Source organism: Thunnus maccoyii, chromosome 4, assembly GCF_910596095.1.
Source record: "Thunnus maccoyii chromosome 4, fThuMac1.1, whole genome shotgun sequence".
Classification (NCBI taxonomy): domain Eukaryota; kingdom Metazoa; phylum Chordata; class Actinopteri; order Scombriformes; family Scombridae; genus Thunnus; species Thunnus maccoyii.
The window spans coordinates 24,641,718-24,658,015 of NC_056536.1; the positions used below are offsets into that span (position 1 = coordinate 24,641,718).

Here is a 16,298-nt window from a genome sequence, read left to right on the forward strand (position 1 = left end):
TTCGTCATTTTAAGTTGTAGTTTTAAAATGTAAAAATTATAAATATATGTGTATGTATGCTTTTGTAAAGGTCATTATTATAATAGTCAATTCAGTGCACCATATACCATATTTCTATAAAACAAGGCAGGCAGTGTAAAGTTTGTATTTATTTATTGTGGTTATTGTGTTTAAAGACACTGCAAACATTCCCAGGTGTTTTTAATTTATTCTGGTTTATTAGATCTCTTGTCAGGTTAAAACTGGGCAGAGTTATGATGGGAATTACTGTATATGAGGGCACCAAACTCAGTGTGCCCATAAAAATGATAAATGTACCTGTTGTCTGCACTAACAAACAAGAGGAGGTGAAAAAAAATGTCAGTCTTAGTCTTTGCACACCCACACAGTCCTGAGAAGAGATCTAAATACTGTAAATAAGTGAAAACACCAATGTGGGTATATAGGGGCTTTATGTGTGTTTATTGAATAACACAAAACAAAAAAGGAAAATACAGTATGTTATGCAGTAAATTAAGCCTTAATCCTGTAGCATCTATAAAGTGCAGACACATAAACAGACATAAGAGACCATAGGTGCCATAAGATAAGGTCAAAACTACTGTTGTTTAATTGCTCAATAGCTCAGCTAAGTGTGTAGCCTGAACCGAAATGAATGAATAAATAGCTCCTTTACAAGCAAAATATAACATTGTTGTGGACTAAACTTACATCTGAATCTTATACGACAGCATACAGTACAATGCCAGCATGACTGTGGTGTTGTTGTTGGGTTTTGTTTTTTTTACATAAATATAAACTGCAAGGGATACAAAATCACAACAGGATTGGTCATACACTAAGGTTGTGTGTATATGACAGATTGACAGTCCATGCTCCAGCTTTAGAAGTCAGCACTGCGCCTTCGCTCGTTGATCCAGTCCCCAGGGTTGACGTCCATCTGCAGCATCTTCATCACCCACTTGTCCCTCCGTGCTCCATCGATGAACTCATCCAGCGAGAGCTCCCCTAAGTGGCAATAAGTAGGTTTGTAAGGTTAAGTAAGGTCATTCTCTGATACTGAATCATTTAGATATATACAACATGTTTCCCTATACATTTCTCCTTTCTTGAATTTACAATTTTATTGAAGTGAGGACCACTGTGCAACTGATTCCCACATTCCCTTTCAGCATACACAAGCACAAATGAACACTACCACATTACTACATTAACGCTCCACAAAGCCATTACAACAGTCTCACACAGAGCTTTTTAAATCATCCAGGAAGCATTTTAAGCGGTCAGAAAACTGTTACAAACACTCACCATCTCCATTTTCATCAACCAGCTCAAATATCCGGTCAACCACCTGGTCTGGGGTCAGCAGATTGCACTCTTCATCCAGCTCTCCATGGCAAGCTTTCTTCAGTCGATAAATAGACTGAGAGTGACAAAGGATACAATAAGTCTCAAATTGATTAGATTTCATTACAGCTTGATTAAAATGTTTTGAAAACTTTACAGATCAATAATTCCTTATGGTTTCTTACCTCCACAATTTCTAGAAGCTCTGTTTTATCAATGCATCCGCTTCCATCTTTATCATACATTTTGAATGTCCATTTAAGCTTATGTTCCAATTTACCCCTTAGGACTAAGTTCAGGGCTGCCACATACTCCAGGAAATCAATGGTGTTGTCCTGTGTACATGCAAAAAAAAAATTCAAATATTAAGGTCTCAGTCATGGGCATTGCTCTATACTATGGTATGTGTAGTGCAGTGTCAATATTAAAATGAGACCAGTGACTATGTACAAAGCACATACTTCCACACAACAAAAAAGTTTGTACTTACCCCATTCTTGTCAAAGGCTCGAAACATGTTTTCAATGTAATCTGCAGCCTCCTTGTTATCAGTAACACCAAAAAAGCTCTTGAACTCGTGCATAAAAAGCGTCCCACTTGGACATTCAACAACAAATTTTTTGTACCATTCCTGCAGCTCTGCCACATCAATTTCCTTGTCTGGGTCACTCTCCTCACTTAGGCGCTGACCCATTGTGGAAATATATTCTCCAACACCCTAAAGACTGAAAGAATCACTTACATTACACAAACCTGTTTGACCTAGTTAACTACTTTTCAGCTTCCCTCTACACTACGAAATCCATAAATGTTAGTCCTCGGTCACGTAGCCAATTCCTGCAGCAATTTTTTTGCAAATCAGCAAAGACCAAAATGACATAAAAGTCCATATACAAGCTGAATTGTTATTAGGCTCTCTATTGTGGCAAATCCCCTCTGAAAGTGAGGATGAGACAAAGGCTGTTACGGATCACGAGATAAGGGATTTGAAATGGACACTTGTCAAAATCAATTAGTTCACAGACAGATCATGAGAGGATTGCCTTTTTGCCCCTCCCTCTACCTATCCCAAACAGAGAACAGACTCTGAGAAGTACCGTACATCTACTGTCTGTTAGCTTTAAAGGATATGTTCACAACTTTTCAAGTCTTTCTTAAAACAACAGTAAAGTGCCCAAATGAACACTGAATGAGGTTTTCCTTGCTGTAATCATTCCTCCTGTTCATACTGGCTATTAAAAGATCCCCTTCACCCATTTTGCTTGGGGTGATGTGATGGGGCCAAAATTCACAGTGTGTCCACACAGTAATTTTGTGCAAAAATGTATTTAAAGGTTTGTCTGAACCTTGTATGAGACTTCAGCAGTCTGAGTTAGTCATATCAAGCGGATATCTATTACAAGTATCTATTTTTTAGCATAAAATTCCCTCTTTGTGTTTCCTTGGACAGTGTTTCCCTGTTAAGCTGTGCTGGAAGTATAGTGACAAAAAGAGGGACTTAAAGACTGTAACACTGAAAGATATCTACTTGATTTGAGTAATTTGGACAGTTGAAGCTTCAAAATTAGCTTCAGATATTATACTGTATAAATAAATATTTTCTTGAGATTACTTAACTACTTTCAGTATGTCTGTAAAGGTAAACTCATAAGTATGAGTGTACGCCATATGATAATGTCAAATGGCAAATTTCAACTTAAGTGATTACAAAGCAGAAATGGAAAACAAACTTTTTTCAAGCTTTTTAAGTACAATCTGTGTGATGGAGATAACAGGATTTGACAGAAGGATTATATCAGACATGAGGTCAAGCATACTATCATCAAGTTTAATCCAGATTACACATGATAAAGGCTACCACGCATTTAAGCTGTTAACTGACGATGTAAGCATACCCTTTGATATAGTATAGTTCAAGCACATACAGTACGTGTCTGCATGATTTTACATAAAGGTCAGTTCACTGGTCATAGGGAGTACTACTCAACCAGTGGAAAGCGTAGGCTGGCATGAAACTCATGTCTGAGAAATAGCTGTGGTGATGTCATTCGGGTTATCTCATCTTGGGTTTGGACACTCCAGATTAATGACGTTAGGTGTTAGAAGTGAAAGAACACAACATTGAAAGATGTGGGTGTTTGCCAGGCAGAGAGTCAACATGGGAAATTTAGGATCCAGCTTTTTGAGTTTCACCTATACTACGCACTAAAAATCAGGATGTCTGAGGCCTTTGATTCGAAAAGAGATGTCAAAATCTAAGTCCTCCAACTTTAAGGAAGAGTAATACTAAATCACAGCTATACTCCTTTAAGTAATCTTTCCCAGTAGTTCCAGACCATTCTGATGAGTCACACAGGCCAAGTCTTCAGTTATCCCTATAAGCTCTGACCTTCGGGTGCCAGCTTATTTACTCCCAACCTGTTTACTATATACATGCCTGCCTCAATCTCACTGAAGCCTATAATAAATGTGTTGTTGCCACATTCACTAATGTTGGACATTAAATCACACCTTAGGCGTCAAGAGGGCGATTATATTTGGGAAATAAAACTTTTCGCAAGCCTTAATTTGGCTTTATTCAAATATCAGGCAATAGTTTGTGGTCATTTGAAAATACACATTTTCAGTGGAATAACGTGTGTCACTGTTAGTGGTGGCTGTTGTTTACAGGTGAATGCTCGGCCTGGCCCTTGTTATCTGCTGACAACAGGGTTAGTGTTAATCTTAGCTGAGAAATGTCAAGGCCATCAGAGGAGTCACTGGATGTTATCCTCATATGATTAAAATGATTCACACCTTCTGTTGTTACATAAGATTCATTTAACTCTTACATATTTTCCTTCTTAGGATTAAAATCACTTAAATTGCTCTCCTGGGGTCTATTTAAGACTTAGCATTTCAGTACCCGTGTCTGGTTTGCATTGAAAGGACTGGGCCAAATAACTTTCACTCATGTGTCATCTCTATATCACTGTCACTTCCTCTACTGTTTCGGCTCAGGAAACTATCAACAAGCATACTAACACACTAATACTTAGAATAGGTTTACTCAAATACAAGTCTCAGAGGTCCACTTACCAAATTTCCACTGCATCAAAAGCTCAGTTAAAGACAGAAATGTGTATATTAGTTTTAGAGGTTTAATGTCATAAATTGTGTTAGACATGACATTTTTTTGGAACAGACCAAATTTAAAACATATTTTATTCTGGACTAAAACTCTGAGCCGACAGATCAACTGTCAATGTTGCTATTCTTAAGAGTCATATTTCAAGCATTCCTTTAACTCAATGGCTCCAACTGTTCTGCAGTTGTGAAACATAACTGGATTTGCAACAAGAAGAAACAGCATATTGACTGAACATACCGCGCTTTAAATTTTTAGCATTTATTGCTTTCCATGAATACTATGATACAAGCTCAAGCATCCATTTTCCAGCGATTATCAGTTTTACGAAGGCATTGAACATGTATTACAAGTCTACAAAAACTGATTTACAGATATGTACTGTAAAAATCCTAGCTATCAAAAGAGACAGTTGTACAGCTAAGGTATGACATACAGAAAGTGTAAAAGTACCTTGTGTTCTGTTGACAGATTTTGATGCAGAAATGGCTTCACTTAAGCCAAACCAATATTCAATTTAACCAAACTGGTTACTATTGGCAACTTTTGTGTGTTATATTGGCTTCATACAGTGACAAAGCAAAACTGATGTTTTCCACATCCTTCATGGTGTCAATACTAACAAGTGCAAGATAATGTTAATAAGAATTACATTTTGTGTTATGTGCTTCATAGAAAAAGCAAAACAGACAATCTGTGAATTGTTGCTTTTCATTCTTAATGGCAGGTGTCCTCATTCACCTGGAGAGGGACACATTCATCAGAAGGATAGTCAAAACAACAACTCAAGCGGTCAAATGTATCTTTTTGGAAATGCATGCCGAATGACTAATGACGTTATTTAATACATCAGTTCAAGGTTAAATTATAATGCTCAGATATAAAAATCGGGAAAAAAAGATTAGAAAAAACTTTTTAGTCAACAGTGAAAAAAGCAGAGTCTCCATAATCTTCTGTAAATCATTTCCTTCCAGTTTAAAGACCAGGCAATGTGTGGGCTTTAGCAGTAGAAACTGATGGGGACAAAAAGATCCTTCTATGAGGAACTTCAAGGTCCACATCGCTCCTGGTCCTGAAGTCTAGAGGTCCACAGTGCTACAGATATACCCCTTGGTGTGGTATCATACAGTGTTAAAAAAAAAGTCAGTTGGCAGGCTGGGCTTCAAGTTAGTCATGTTCCCCAGGCTCAATTGGAGTCTCTGTGCTGTTTGAATTGTCAGCATTGCCCTCTGTTGACAAGTCAGGTGAACTACTAGAAGAAGAGGGGACCTGCTTGTCGCTGGGTAGACCCTCTCCATCACTACTGCTGCTGCTGCTGCTGCTGCTGCTGCTGCTCTCTCCATTGTCCTGCTCAAAGCTTGTACTCTTCTCTGATGGAGCGGGCTGCTCGGGTTGGTCCACAGTGCTGTCATTTTTTGGACTGTGGGCATCCTCCCTCTCGGGTGACACTACTTCTCTTTCAGAAGTTTCTGTCTGTGTGCTGCTGGGCTCTGAGGAGCAAAGTGGACAACATGTTACCATTACATTCTGAATGACAAACAGGCTTTAATTCAAGGCAATCTTTATTTGGAGGCTTTTAAAGGTGAACGTGTTAAATAAATGGTTATGAAATGAGGAGAAAAAAAGTGAAACCATCTTATACTGAACAGTATGAGGGAAATAATTTTGACTTTAACTGCACAATACAGTGCCAATTCTTAAACGACAAGCTCACCCTTTGACATTACATAGTCATTACATCCATTATGAGTATGGAAATATTGACTATAGCCGCTTTCAGCTGAGACTGTCCAAAAGTGTGCGCCCTTATCCCCATTTGTTTGATTTACTGTGTTGAGTCAAGACATGCAACAGACAACGAATCTGAACTCAGTAACCTGCAGCCTGGAGGAGGCTATGATGTCAGGCATTTTTCGTCCCGCATTCAAGTGTGGCCTTTCGTAACGGGTATAAACATTTTGGACATACATTCCCACAGTGTTGATATTACAACACTTTAATACATAAGTTTACATCAGCCTGAGTAAGGATGAGTTAACACTTACCGTGTTCCTCTGAAATGGTAGGTGTGTCACAAGATGTTCCACTCTTGTACTCTTGACCACAAGAGTCTTTTGAAGACTCCGGTGCCTCCGATACACTCTCTGACCCTTTACAACAAGATGACTCCTTCTCTTCGCTTTCTGCTTCATCCTCTTCCTTTTCGTCAAACTTGAGCCTCTTGACTTCGTGTTTGTCAGCATCAGCGTCCTCCTCCTCCTCGGGGTGTTTGTTCTTTATCCCGCTGTTGGGTGAAATTTCTCCCTCTGACAGCGAAGAATCACTGCGGTGATGACAGAAATGCAGGGGATCAGTTCATCAAATTATACAGTATACATAAGATCAAAGCGTATTCAAGTATGTTCATGTGTTTTTTCTATTAAAGATGGAGTCTTGAGAAAATCTGCTTAAGGAGGAAATGTCTAGGCTTGGCAGCTATTATCAGTGTCCCTACTTTTATGTATCTCACCCTAAAGCCCTACAGCCAAGTTGCTGTTGCAGATTATGTCCACAGTGTCACATATGTACCAAACCTCTTTTAATTACCTGATATGGTGCTCATCCTCTTCCTCTGTGGTTGGCTCTGGCTCTTTGCTAACTGTACAGTCAGAGAGCCCGTTGGTTGAAAGTGAGGTTGACAATGACAGCTTTGGTCTGTTGAGTGGTTTTGGTATGCCTGGTCCATTTACGTTTCGACTGCATTAAAAAAAAAAAAAAAAAAAAAGAAGACCATTTCTTACACACATCAAATCACAGAATCAACAGAAGTACTAAGACCCAAACTGAAAGTGGACTGCCATTATTATTCCCTGGTTGTTTTCTGGTTATTTGGCTCTAAATGAATTTAACTTTCCACTTGCTAGTATATGAGGCAATTTGATTTGATTTGTGGAAGTCAATCACTGACAAGTATGTGGCTCCCACCTGTCTGAATATAGAGAAGAGTTACCAGGAAACATCACTCCATTCATTCTGTTTACACTGGATGCCCCATTTTTCCTTCGAAAGAAGTAGAAAGGCACAAAAAAACAACTGGCTGTTAATTGTAACTTTGTAATTGTAACTGAATAAGCAGATTCAAGGGAGCTGTCAATGTAAGAAATACTGCAACCAGCAGAGCAAGGGAACAAAAGTGTAACAGCTGATGTACTTACTCTGAGGTGGGGTACACACAGCTGACCACCATTACATTCTGCAATATAGAAACAGTTACATGTATCAGAATTTCAAATCCACAGACACTACATTTAATGCAATAATCATTATTAAGGTTTATCTTAGGGTTAATATTATCTTAGGGTTAATCTCTTAGGGTTAATATTTTACACTGCTACTTTTATTCTCTTGTTTTATCTGTCTTATTCCCTTTTTAGCTTTTTTTATTTCCAAATTTAAACACTTTTTAATTGTTTTTATATGTCTTTTTACTTGTGTTGCTTTTATATTCTGTTTTAATGCCTTTTATGCTCTATGTAAAGCACTTTGAATTGCCTTGTTGTTGAAATGTGCTATACAAATAAACATGCCTTGCCTTATCTTGATTGCAAACATTACAATATGTGGTTTTGACTATTTATACATTAACATTGTAATATCTTAGATGTACATCATGGTGACATTTGCACAAATTAGTACAGTGTAGTGCTCACCTTCTCCACACCTCTGAGAAACTTGTCTGTTCCTGTATAGTTTCGCTTGGGGTCTGTAAGCAGTTCACATAGACGCTGGATAGTGAATGGGATTCTGGAAAAAAGTTACCAAGAGATATATTTAGGATTAGTCCCACATAGCAGTCTCACGGCCAGCATCAACAGGGTGTTTGAAACCATGCCAAACCTGGCAGCATTGGAGCTGAATGAGCAAAAACGTATCAACCTGGACACACAATCCTAGTTACAGCTGGCCACAAGCTGTGACATAAATGATTAACCATGATAATGCTTCTTATTTTCTGAGGAAAATGCAGTTTTATCTTTTAATGTTTAATACTAAGCTGACATCTGACTGAAGCGCCAAGGAAAATTGCAGACTTTTCTTATTTGCTTTGTTGCTTCCAACTGTACAGTTAATGTTGGCTGGAGATGTGAAAAAGTTAATCATTTTCAAATCATGTTATTTCACTACATATTAAGTTATGCAAATATGTTCTTGGGAAGGTCACACGCAACAGCTCAAGTTGACAAACTCCATCTTGACAGTGGAAAACTAGCAGAGGACAGAAAGAGACTATTTGACACAAGTTTAATATTGAATGCATTTCACAAATACTTCTGCAAATTATTTGGAGACAATAACAGGACTTGTTTGATAGTAGAAATTAATGAATTACAACACACAATGTGGCAGATCTGATCTCAGATTGATTCTAAAGTATTTATAATATTTCAGATTTCCTTTATGTACAACTACATAGCTTTCTATTTTTGGTTTAACTGATAACATGCATGATGAACACTAAATATCTAAATGTTATGGACAAGCATTGACGGACAACTGAGCTGTTACACATTTTAGCTTTTGTATATGAGGTTGTAAGGGAGAATATGTTTGCAATATACAAAGGGGATCATTCCTATACATTGCGAATGTTGATCTAGCAGATTCACTTACCCGTTGTAACCATCCACTATTTTTAAGATCCTCTTCTTCATCTCTTCGAAGGGAACATACTCTACATTGGGATTATGTAGTCCTCTCTGTTCAGGCGTTGAAGCCTGGAAATCATCCATGATTTTCTCCAACTTAAACATGAAGTACGTCTTGAATTGTGACCACGGGATCCTGTAAGATATTGGAAACGCATTTCTGTATGTCTAGCACAAAAACACACTTTTTTTTTTTTTTTTTAACAAAAATCCAGAAAACCTGTGGGTGCAGTTAGTACTCACATTGGCTGCCCTGTCTTGGCGACATGACACAGGAATTGCTCCAGAGCAGGACTGGTCTCTTTTTTCCCTTTCTTCTCAAAATCTGTAAATGACACATGAAAAAAAGCAAGCATTATTTAAGTCTGTCACGTTAATCCAAATATCACCTAAATCTGACCCTAACATAAGCAAACAATGTTTTTACCTGCCATGATCTTAACCTGAAAGTTTTCGAAATAACCCAGAAGCATATGACCATTAGAGAATAATGTGGTTACTATGTAAATTATTCTGGACAAAGGTTAAATCCCGTTTATTTTAAGGCTACTTCTGGCTCACTAATTGTACGTTGGCAACGATTATCTGACTCTTTAGTGTTAATTATCAGCTGTACCAAGTGAAAATATACTGAAAAGCGAAGAAAACAAGTGAAACGTCACACCACAAAATCACCAAACACCAATTTCAAATAACTAGAGGTTAAATGGAAAGTTCTTATAAAAGTTAGTAGCACGTTTATTATAGCGTTACCTAGCTAGCTGTTTACATAATCGATAAGTATCAATAAAAGAAACAATTGATAAAAAGTGTTAAATAAGACAAACTGCTTTCTTGCAGAGTAAAAATTAAACTAGCTAGGCCAGGCAGAGAGGGAATCAGAGAGTCCCTGAGTGCCTCTTCTAAATGCTAGTCGTTGTTGGTAAGCTAAGTTACGGTAACGTAGTTAGCAGTCACCAGAGATTTTGGTGAGTGCAACAAAACAAATTTAAAAAATATCCTCACTACTAATAAATCACTTATTTGGATAACTGTAAAGATTGCCTTGAAGTGCCTCCAATAACGCGTCGATATCCATAGCTGTGTCCAGTCACAGGCAGGAAATACTTGCTAGTTAGCAGTAGCAGGTAGCAACTCAACAAAGCTGGTGGCGGTGAAGAGTGCGCATGTCCGCAGTTACGTATTCACATTTGCGGAAGACGCGTTCCAGTTAACCCGACATCAACAAAACCTTTGAATCTGAATGCGCTCATAGCAACTGAATAATTAACCAGAACTGAAGTGTTGTATGTTCATATTGCGCGCGTAAATATATTTTCAGTGAAAATATATGTGGACAGACGCAGAAACTTCTGGGTCGCTCTAGTGCTCTGTAGATGCCGCAGGCTGTCAGCGGGCGTCATCGTTTTTCTGTTGTTGTGACGGCGCAAACCGGTGAGGCGACCAATGAGTCAGCAGCTGATCTGGGTTAATTTCACCTAACGAACCTGTATATTATATATATATATATAGAAATATATATATACATATAATACGATAACAGCTCTGGTGGAAACATCTGTACCAGACAACTGCTTGTTTTTAACGAAGCCATTCGGTTTTCAGAGGAAGCAATGGCAGTCCCGGTAGCTGCCACATTACAGCTGAGCACATCATCAAGCCCGCCGGGTCTGCTGGAGCACAACATTCACATCAGAGACAGAGATTTGGGAGGCATTTCAAGTGATAAAGAAAATGACACGCTGCCTTTACATTCTCCGTGGACTTTCTGGCTTGATAGGTAAGTTATTTCCCCTCCATCGTTATATCATTATTTTTCAGCCACTGTCATGTAGGTTAACTCTTGGTAGCCGACCTTTTTTTAAATGAGAACAAAGAAAGGAGGTGACGACTTTATCAGGCCTGGTGTAAGTCGGTCAGTGCAACCTACATAACAAATGAGGTGTATTTAACAGCAACATGGGGATTATTTGTCTTAATAAATCATATAAACATAACATAACAAAAACTGCTTGTTAATGGCTTGATGCAGCTTTTCTGCCAACTTCTTTTCCCTCTGACCTACATACGCAAGTCCTCTACTTGGTGGGGGGATCTTAAAATAAACAAAATGGTGTAATTATGAGAGATAAATTCTCTGGCCAAATATACTTACTGGACCTGATTTCAGAAAAGGACAGATTGAATTTATCCTGAGCGTTTACTTTTTTAAAACAAAAACTTGTTGAATCACTGGTGGTGTGTTTTGTTGACACTGTCTAGTAAAACACTCTTTTTTCTGTTACATTAAAACATATGTGGCAAACAAAGACCCCACTCAAGCATTCAGATGTTATTCTAAGAGTGATCTCAGAGTTAATGTTATGCAGTAATCACAACAGAGTTGACCACAAGTGACAGATACACAAGCCTCATCATTCACAGTATGTTCAAATTGGAGGGTGCTGTGTTCAAATGGGGTCAGTGTTGTTTACTGTTTACTGGCTTATTTGTCATCTGATCCCCCCCTCCATCCTGTCTGCTTGGAGGGCAGCTCACTGAAACATGTCTCAGTAACGAAGCACTGCGAAAATGCATCTGGAACATGTCAAGTCAGAGGGCCTGAGATTTTTACAAGCCCTTTTTTTAAAGGAATACATCATGTAAATGGAATTTAATTAAAAGTCTATCTGTTTTTTTTTTGTCAGATCTCTGCCAGGAACAACAGCAGCTGAATGTGAGTCAAACTTGAAGAAAATCTACACAGTGGAGACCGTCCAGGTAAGATGCTTTACAATGTTGATACAAGGACACACCTCCATTAGACACAGTGTTGGTACATTGACAGCAACTCAGTAAGAGCTTACAGGAGGAATAATCTCCTTTGCTACTTTTCTGCTGCTCTAGGTGTTGAGTTATGACACATTTCTATAGCAAGTTTCCTCATTTACACTCAAATCAAGATTATGTGCTGAGGTGTTATATCTCCACTCTACTGGTGGGAGTTTCTCTTTCTCCCGTACACACTAAGGCCACAGTGCGTTACGGTGTCAGAAGCTTATAATGAAGACTCTTATCAGGAGACACGTCAGGCTTGAAAGTAAACACTGCATGCAAAACACCGCAGTAGCGTCACTACATGCTACGTGTACAGGTTAAACCACATTTAACACTGTGATCAGCCTGAGGTGCAGTAGCATTGCACGTAGCATTTTTAGGCTGGTTTGAGTGTAGGCTGGTGTTACTGTGCCAGCATGATGTGTGACATTATGTCATCATGCGCTATAATTTTAAGAGTTTGGAGAGCTCCTGATGAAGTGTCAAAACAGGTTTGCTGACACAGAAACACACGCTAATCGACATGTTAATCTTTATAATTACTTATGACTTAATTAGCATGCCAGGTTGTTTTTAATATATCATTGGTGATTGTAGCAGGATGTTACAGAGTTCAATTGCCTCGTTATTACTCCCTAACCACAGCTGTGTTGGATAAGGATTCATAGATATTTTGGGTGTTTAGAGAAGTGAAGAAAAGACCTTTGGCTGTTTCCTACAATGTAACAAATGTGAAATATTAACAATGAAAGCTGTCTCACTGTGCCAATAAATGGTTCAATTAAACAACCTGTTTCCTTTCTCACCTTGGCTCTGGAGTAGAACTTCTGGAGAGTTTACAACAACATACCCGGTGTCTCCAGCTTGCCTCTGAGATGTAGCTATCATCTGATGAGAGGGGAAAGAAAACCCCTCTGGTGAGTTAAACGTACCTGTACTGTATGTGTTCATAATATTCACAACTGTTTAAAACTGCTTTGTGTAATTTTTGTATGCTGCTTTGCATACAGGGAGGAAGAAAGCAACGCTAAAGGCGGCGTTTGGAAAATGAAAGTACCAAAAGAGTGCACCGTAAGTGACACGATCAATAAAAGTATTTGTTATGCACTATTTGCATGTCAATTATTTACTATTTAACAAACTTGTCCTCATATTTACAGTCTGTTGTGTGGAAGGAGTTGCTATTGGCTACTATTGGGGAGCAGTTCAGCGATTATTGTGCCTCAGGTAAATTTCTTGATTGAGTTACACAAAGCTTCAGTAGCTTTGGTTCAAGGCAAAGAATAATTGCAGTTATTTAATTAAAATGACATTGCTGTAATAACTACACAATACCGTAAATATTGTCTGAAATGCATTAATGTCATTTTTCGGTGCTGTTCTTGCAGAGGATGAAGTGGTTGGGGTCAGTGTCAGTGTAAGAGACAGAGAAGATGTCTTTCAGGTCTGGAATGGAAATGCTTCGTGTGCCAATGAGTCAAAAATCTTAGGAAGAATCAATGAGCTCCTGCCACAAATACCCTTTAAAGCAGTGTTTTACAAGCGTGAGTATTTCCTTTTGAATGTTAACAATGATTTCATAGATTTTATAGGGACTGACAGTAACACCATAAAATGTGAGTAATTGTTCTGTTTGCTTCTATTTCAGCACACGAGGAGCACCATGCTTTTGAAGGAGGTCGATCAAGACATTAACATTTTGCACATCAGACCCTTGAGATATAAAAGATTTTTTTGTTGTTGCTTATGAACATGTTTTGGACCGTAATATTTGGGCAAATTTTGAAGCGGTTGGGTTGAAGCTCGTAGTTTCTCAGTGTATCGTAATTACCTCAAAATGTAGCCCATGTATTATGACTCGCAATTGATGGAATTCCCCCATCTTCTGAGCACTACTGTCACTCAACTATATCCAAAATACTTTTGTTTTAGCCAAAAGCAAAAACCATTATAGTTTCATTTTATCTATGGCAGTGTTTGTATGTTTTTATACTGCAACATTTTGCAAAACTGTAACCAAAAACAGCAGATCATGTACAGTCAAATGTTTTTAGATGTATTATAGCATATTTTGTGCAGTTTCCTGAGCACAAACAAAGCTAGGTCTTTAAATTAAATCTCATTTTTGGATCTAAGAGGAGGCCTAGTTCCACAAAGCAAACCTTTAACAATACATAACAACGCTTTTCTAGTCAGCTCTTTTCTCTGTTTTGTATCTTACAGCCAAAATACAGTTGCCTATACTGGAGAACGTAAATATTTAGTATGCTGTAATGCTAGTATTTGAGCAGAAAATTGCACATTCTTTTTTTATTTACTTCTTTAGAATATGAATGGATTGTGAAAAGAAAATGTTCGTGTTACAATAAAATGACCTCAGTACATAAAACATTATGAGTAGATGCTGAGAAATATATGCAATCATTTCCATTCTGTAGAATTTGCAGCAAATTTGCAGTGTTGTGGTTGTAATTTTGTTAAAGCTTCTGCCCTAAATCAAGCACTTTGTTTCTTATGTCTAAGACATCAGACAGTCCCTCCAGGATTAAATAGAATTGTGATAACTGAGACCAAATACCCTTTTGGTTTTGTGTCACCTTTTCTGATGAAGTGTAATGCTGTTTTTATTTTTGTTTGTTTTGTAAGAGGTTTCTTTTTCAGCTTTTAATAGAAACATTTGTGATGTGTGAATGGCAAAGTTGAAATGATATGTTTTTTTTTTTTTTATGTGTTCATAAGACCTGTGTTAGAATTAAAATTTGTGAAACCTACCCTTTGTAAAGCAGATAATATTGGCCCCGGCATAAATGAACAAAGACATGACACACAGAAATCTGTCTGTGGGGCACAAAAAAAAAAAAGAAAGATGATCTAAATCTCACATTATTGTATGGCTGCTTGTGGCCAGTTTTAGTGTATTTGTACAATTCACTGGTGTTGGTGAAGTGATGGACTGCAGCATGGTCGAATCTGTATGAAACAAGTTAATCAGAGATGGTTTACTACTGCTGCACCAAAAGATTTTCAGTTTCTCTCAGATCCATAGCTTTAAAGTTTTCTTTTTTGTCTTTATTTGTATTTGTATTATTTACAAAAATCATAATCATATTAGTGAAATGTTGAAATTTAGGAAGTCAAATTATTATACATCTCACCAAAGGCGCCTTTCCCGTGTGTTTGTGTGTGTGTGAGAGTGTGTTAGTGAGGGAGTGAGATGGACTTTTCTAGGCGGCATAATGCAGAGCAGATTTTCATGTGTACTAGTACTATAATACTAAGACATCTGAGTTATTTATAAAGCTAGTGGCTTGGCATGGATTCTCTGCTCAAGTCAAGAATACGGAGGAATATATTTTCCGACCACTGACTTTGCCAAACTTAACATTGCTTTATTTTCCCTTTTGTTGTTCTGTTGTCCATGTAACAATGTTAAAAAGCACATACTGTAGGATAAGAAAATTACTGTACCCTTGCACATATGCAGTCGACCACTCACTTAAGATCTCAGACCTTGTAACTGATTGTTGATCTTGGATGGTGCCTTGTGTTTACCAGCAGTTTAGAATGTTACAGTCATCTGTGTTCAGCATGTTGAAACTGTATTTAGTCATGTTTCTCTATTAGTTTTACACGTGTTTGAAAAATAAAGATGCCTAAACCTAAGTCTTTTGTTGTTTGGAAGCTGTGTACATGGATTTGCTAATTTTTCATTTCCACAAAGTAAATATTTGCAGCAAATCAAATGTTAGACATTTTAATATAACGTATTAATAAATGCAAGGCATTTCATGATTATGAAATTGACCATTCATTTTCAATGTTGCCACTATAAGGCTATGTTTACATATAGACAAAAAGCACAATCAATAATATAATTCTATTTTAATATCAAGGCAATCCTACACTGTACTGTACAGGATTTAGCAGCCCCTACTTGACTTGCAGTTCTAATATAGAGTATATTACAGGACATTGTCATTGTACAATGTATACTCAGTACACACAGTTAAAATAATGATCTTATGTTTAATCTCTGGTCTCAGTTTGATTTTGTTCATTTTTAGTCCATTTTAGTTATTGTATATAACTAACTGTATTTAGGTTCTTACCTACCTCTGTTGTTGATGTGATGTTTTTTCCCTCATGGCTGCTAGAACACTGTAATTTTCTTTTGGGATGAATACACACACAAGCCCAGCTACTTCAGTAAGAGAAACCTACCATTTCATGACGGACAGAAGGAAAATGTCTCCATCTTGTGGTTGCATTAAAGCACTGACAGAAATATTGAAGAGAATATATAAATAAAATGGAAGGCTGCA

The 16,298-nt window shown here is 37.6% G+C and overlaps 3 protein-coding genes across 4 annotated transcripts; 1 reads left to right on the forward strand and 2 right to left on the reverse strand.

Annotated features, from left to right (window-relative positions):
* Nucleotides 1-451: 451 nt before the first annotated feature.
* guca1b (guanylate cyclase activator 1B) lies at nt 452-2,383 on the reverse strand. The gene is made up of 4 exons (XM_042409584.1): nt 1,838-2,383; nt 1,533-1,682; nt 1,309-1,423; nt 452-1,008 (listed from the first exon to the last, which is right to left on the reverse strand). The coding sequence occupies exons 1-4, from the start codon at nt 2,039-2,041 to the stop codon at nt 884-886; spliced, it is 594 nt and encodes a 197-aa protein (XP_042265518.1). The 5' UTR covers nt 2,042-2,383; the 3' UTR covers nt 452-883.
* Nucleotides 2,384-4,719: 2,336 nt separating this feature from the next.
* Nucleotides 4,720-10,328, reverse strand: LOC121895972 (serine/threonine-protein phosphatase 4 regulatory subunit 2-A-like). Of its 2 annotated transcripts, none has more exons than XM_042409556.1 (9): nt 10,204-10,328; nt 9,403-9,484; nt 9,125-9,295; nt 8,164-8,257; nt 7,669-7,706; nt 7,439-7,513; nt 7,061-7,210; nt 6,520-6,797; nt 4,720-5,964 (listed from the first exon to the last, which is right to left on the reverse strand). In XM_042409556.1, exons 1-9 carry the CDS (start codon nt 10,235-10,237, stop codon nt 5,642-5,644), a joined length of 1,245 nt encoding a protein of 414 aa, XP_042265490.1. In that variant the 5' UTR covers nt 10,238-10,328; the 3' UTR covers nt 4,720-5,641. The 2 variants fall into 2 exon arrangements, with proteins under 2 accessions (XP_042265490.1, XP_042265488.1); XM_042409554.1 differs by lacking the exon at nt 10,204-10,328 and adding an exon at nt 9,587-10,078.
* A 35-nt stretch (nt 10,329-10,363) lies between these two features.
* Nucleotides 10,364-15,639, forward strand: LOC121895973 (eukaryotic translation initiation factor 4E type 3-like). The gene is made up of 8 exons (XM_042409557.1): nt 10,364-10,593; nt 10,765-10,939; nt 11,847-11,919; nt 12,799-12,893; nt 12,987-13,047; nt 13,137-13,203; nt 13,365-13,520; nt 13,625-15,639. Exons 1-8 carry the CDS (start codon nt 10,536-10,538, stop codon nt 13,669-13,671), a joined length of 732 nt encoding a protein of 243 aa, XP_042265491.1. The 5' UTR covers nt 10,364-10,535; the 3' UTR covers nt 13,672-15,639.
* Nucleotides 15,640-16,298: the final 659 nt, after the last annotated feature.

What these genes read in the sequence shown, in the direction of transcription:
- LOC121895973 (XM_042409557.1), top strand. Translation starts at nt 10,536, where the DNA reads ATGCCGCAGGCTGTCAGCGGGCGTCATCGTTTTTCTGTTGTTGTGACG. An exon ending in AAGTACCAAAAGAGTGCACC is followed by an intron (nt 13,048 to 13,136) that starts GTAAGTGACACG and finishes TCATATTTACAG; the next exon opens with TCTGTTGTGTGGAAGGAGTT. An exon ending in CAGCGATTATTGTGCCTCAG is followed by an intron (nt 13,204 to 13,364) that starts GTAAATTTCTTG and finishes CTGTTCTTGCAG; the next exon opens with AGGATGAAGTGGTTGGGGTC.
- guca1b (XM_042409584.1), bottom strand. Translation starts at nt 2,041, where the DNA reads ATGGGTCAGCGCCTAAGTGAGGAGAGTGACCCAGACAAGGAAATTGAT. An exon ending in GAGCCTTTGACAAGAATGGG is followed by an intron (nt 1,683 to 1,837) that starts GTAAGTACAAAC and finishes GCATGTACACAG; the next exon opens with GACAACACCATTGATTTCCT. An exon ending in AGCTTCTAGAAATTGTGGAG is followed by an intron (nt 1,424 to 1,532) that starts GTAAGAAACCAT and finishes TGTCACTCTCAG; the next exon opens with TCTATTTATCGACTGAAGAA.
- LOC121895972 (XM_042409554.1), bottom strand. Translation starts at nt 9,632, where the DNA reads ATGCTTCTGGGTTATTTCGAAAACTTTCAGGTTAAGATCATGGCAG. An exon ending in TCTTCTCTATATTCAGACAG is followed by an intron (nt 7,211 to 7,438) that starts GTGGGAGCCACA and finishes TTTTTAATGCAG; the next exon opens with TCGAAACGTAAATGGACCAG. An exon ending in TACCATTTCAGAGGAACACG is followed by an intron (nt 5,965 to 6,519) that starts GTAAGTGTTAAC and finishes TTTGCTCCTCAG; the next exon opens with AGCCCAGCAGCACACAGACA.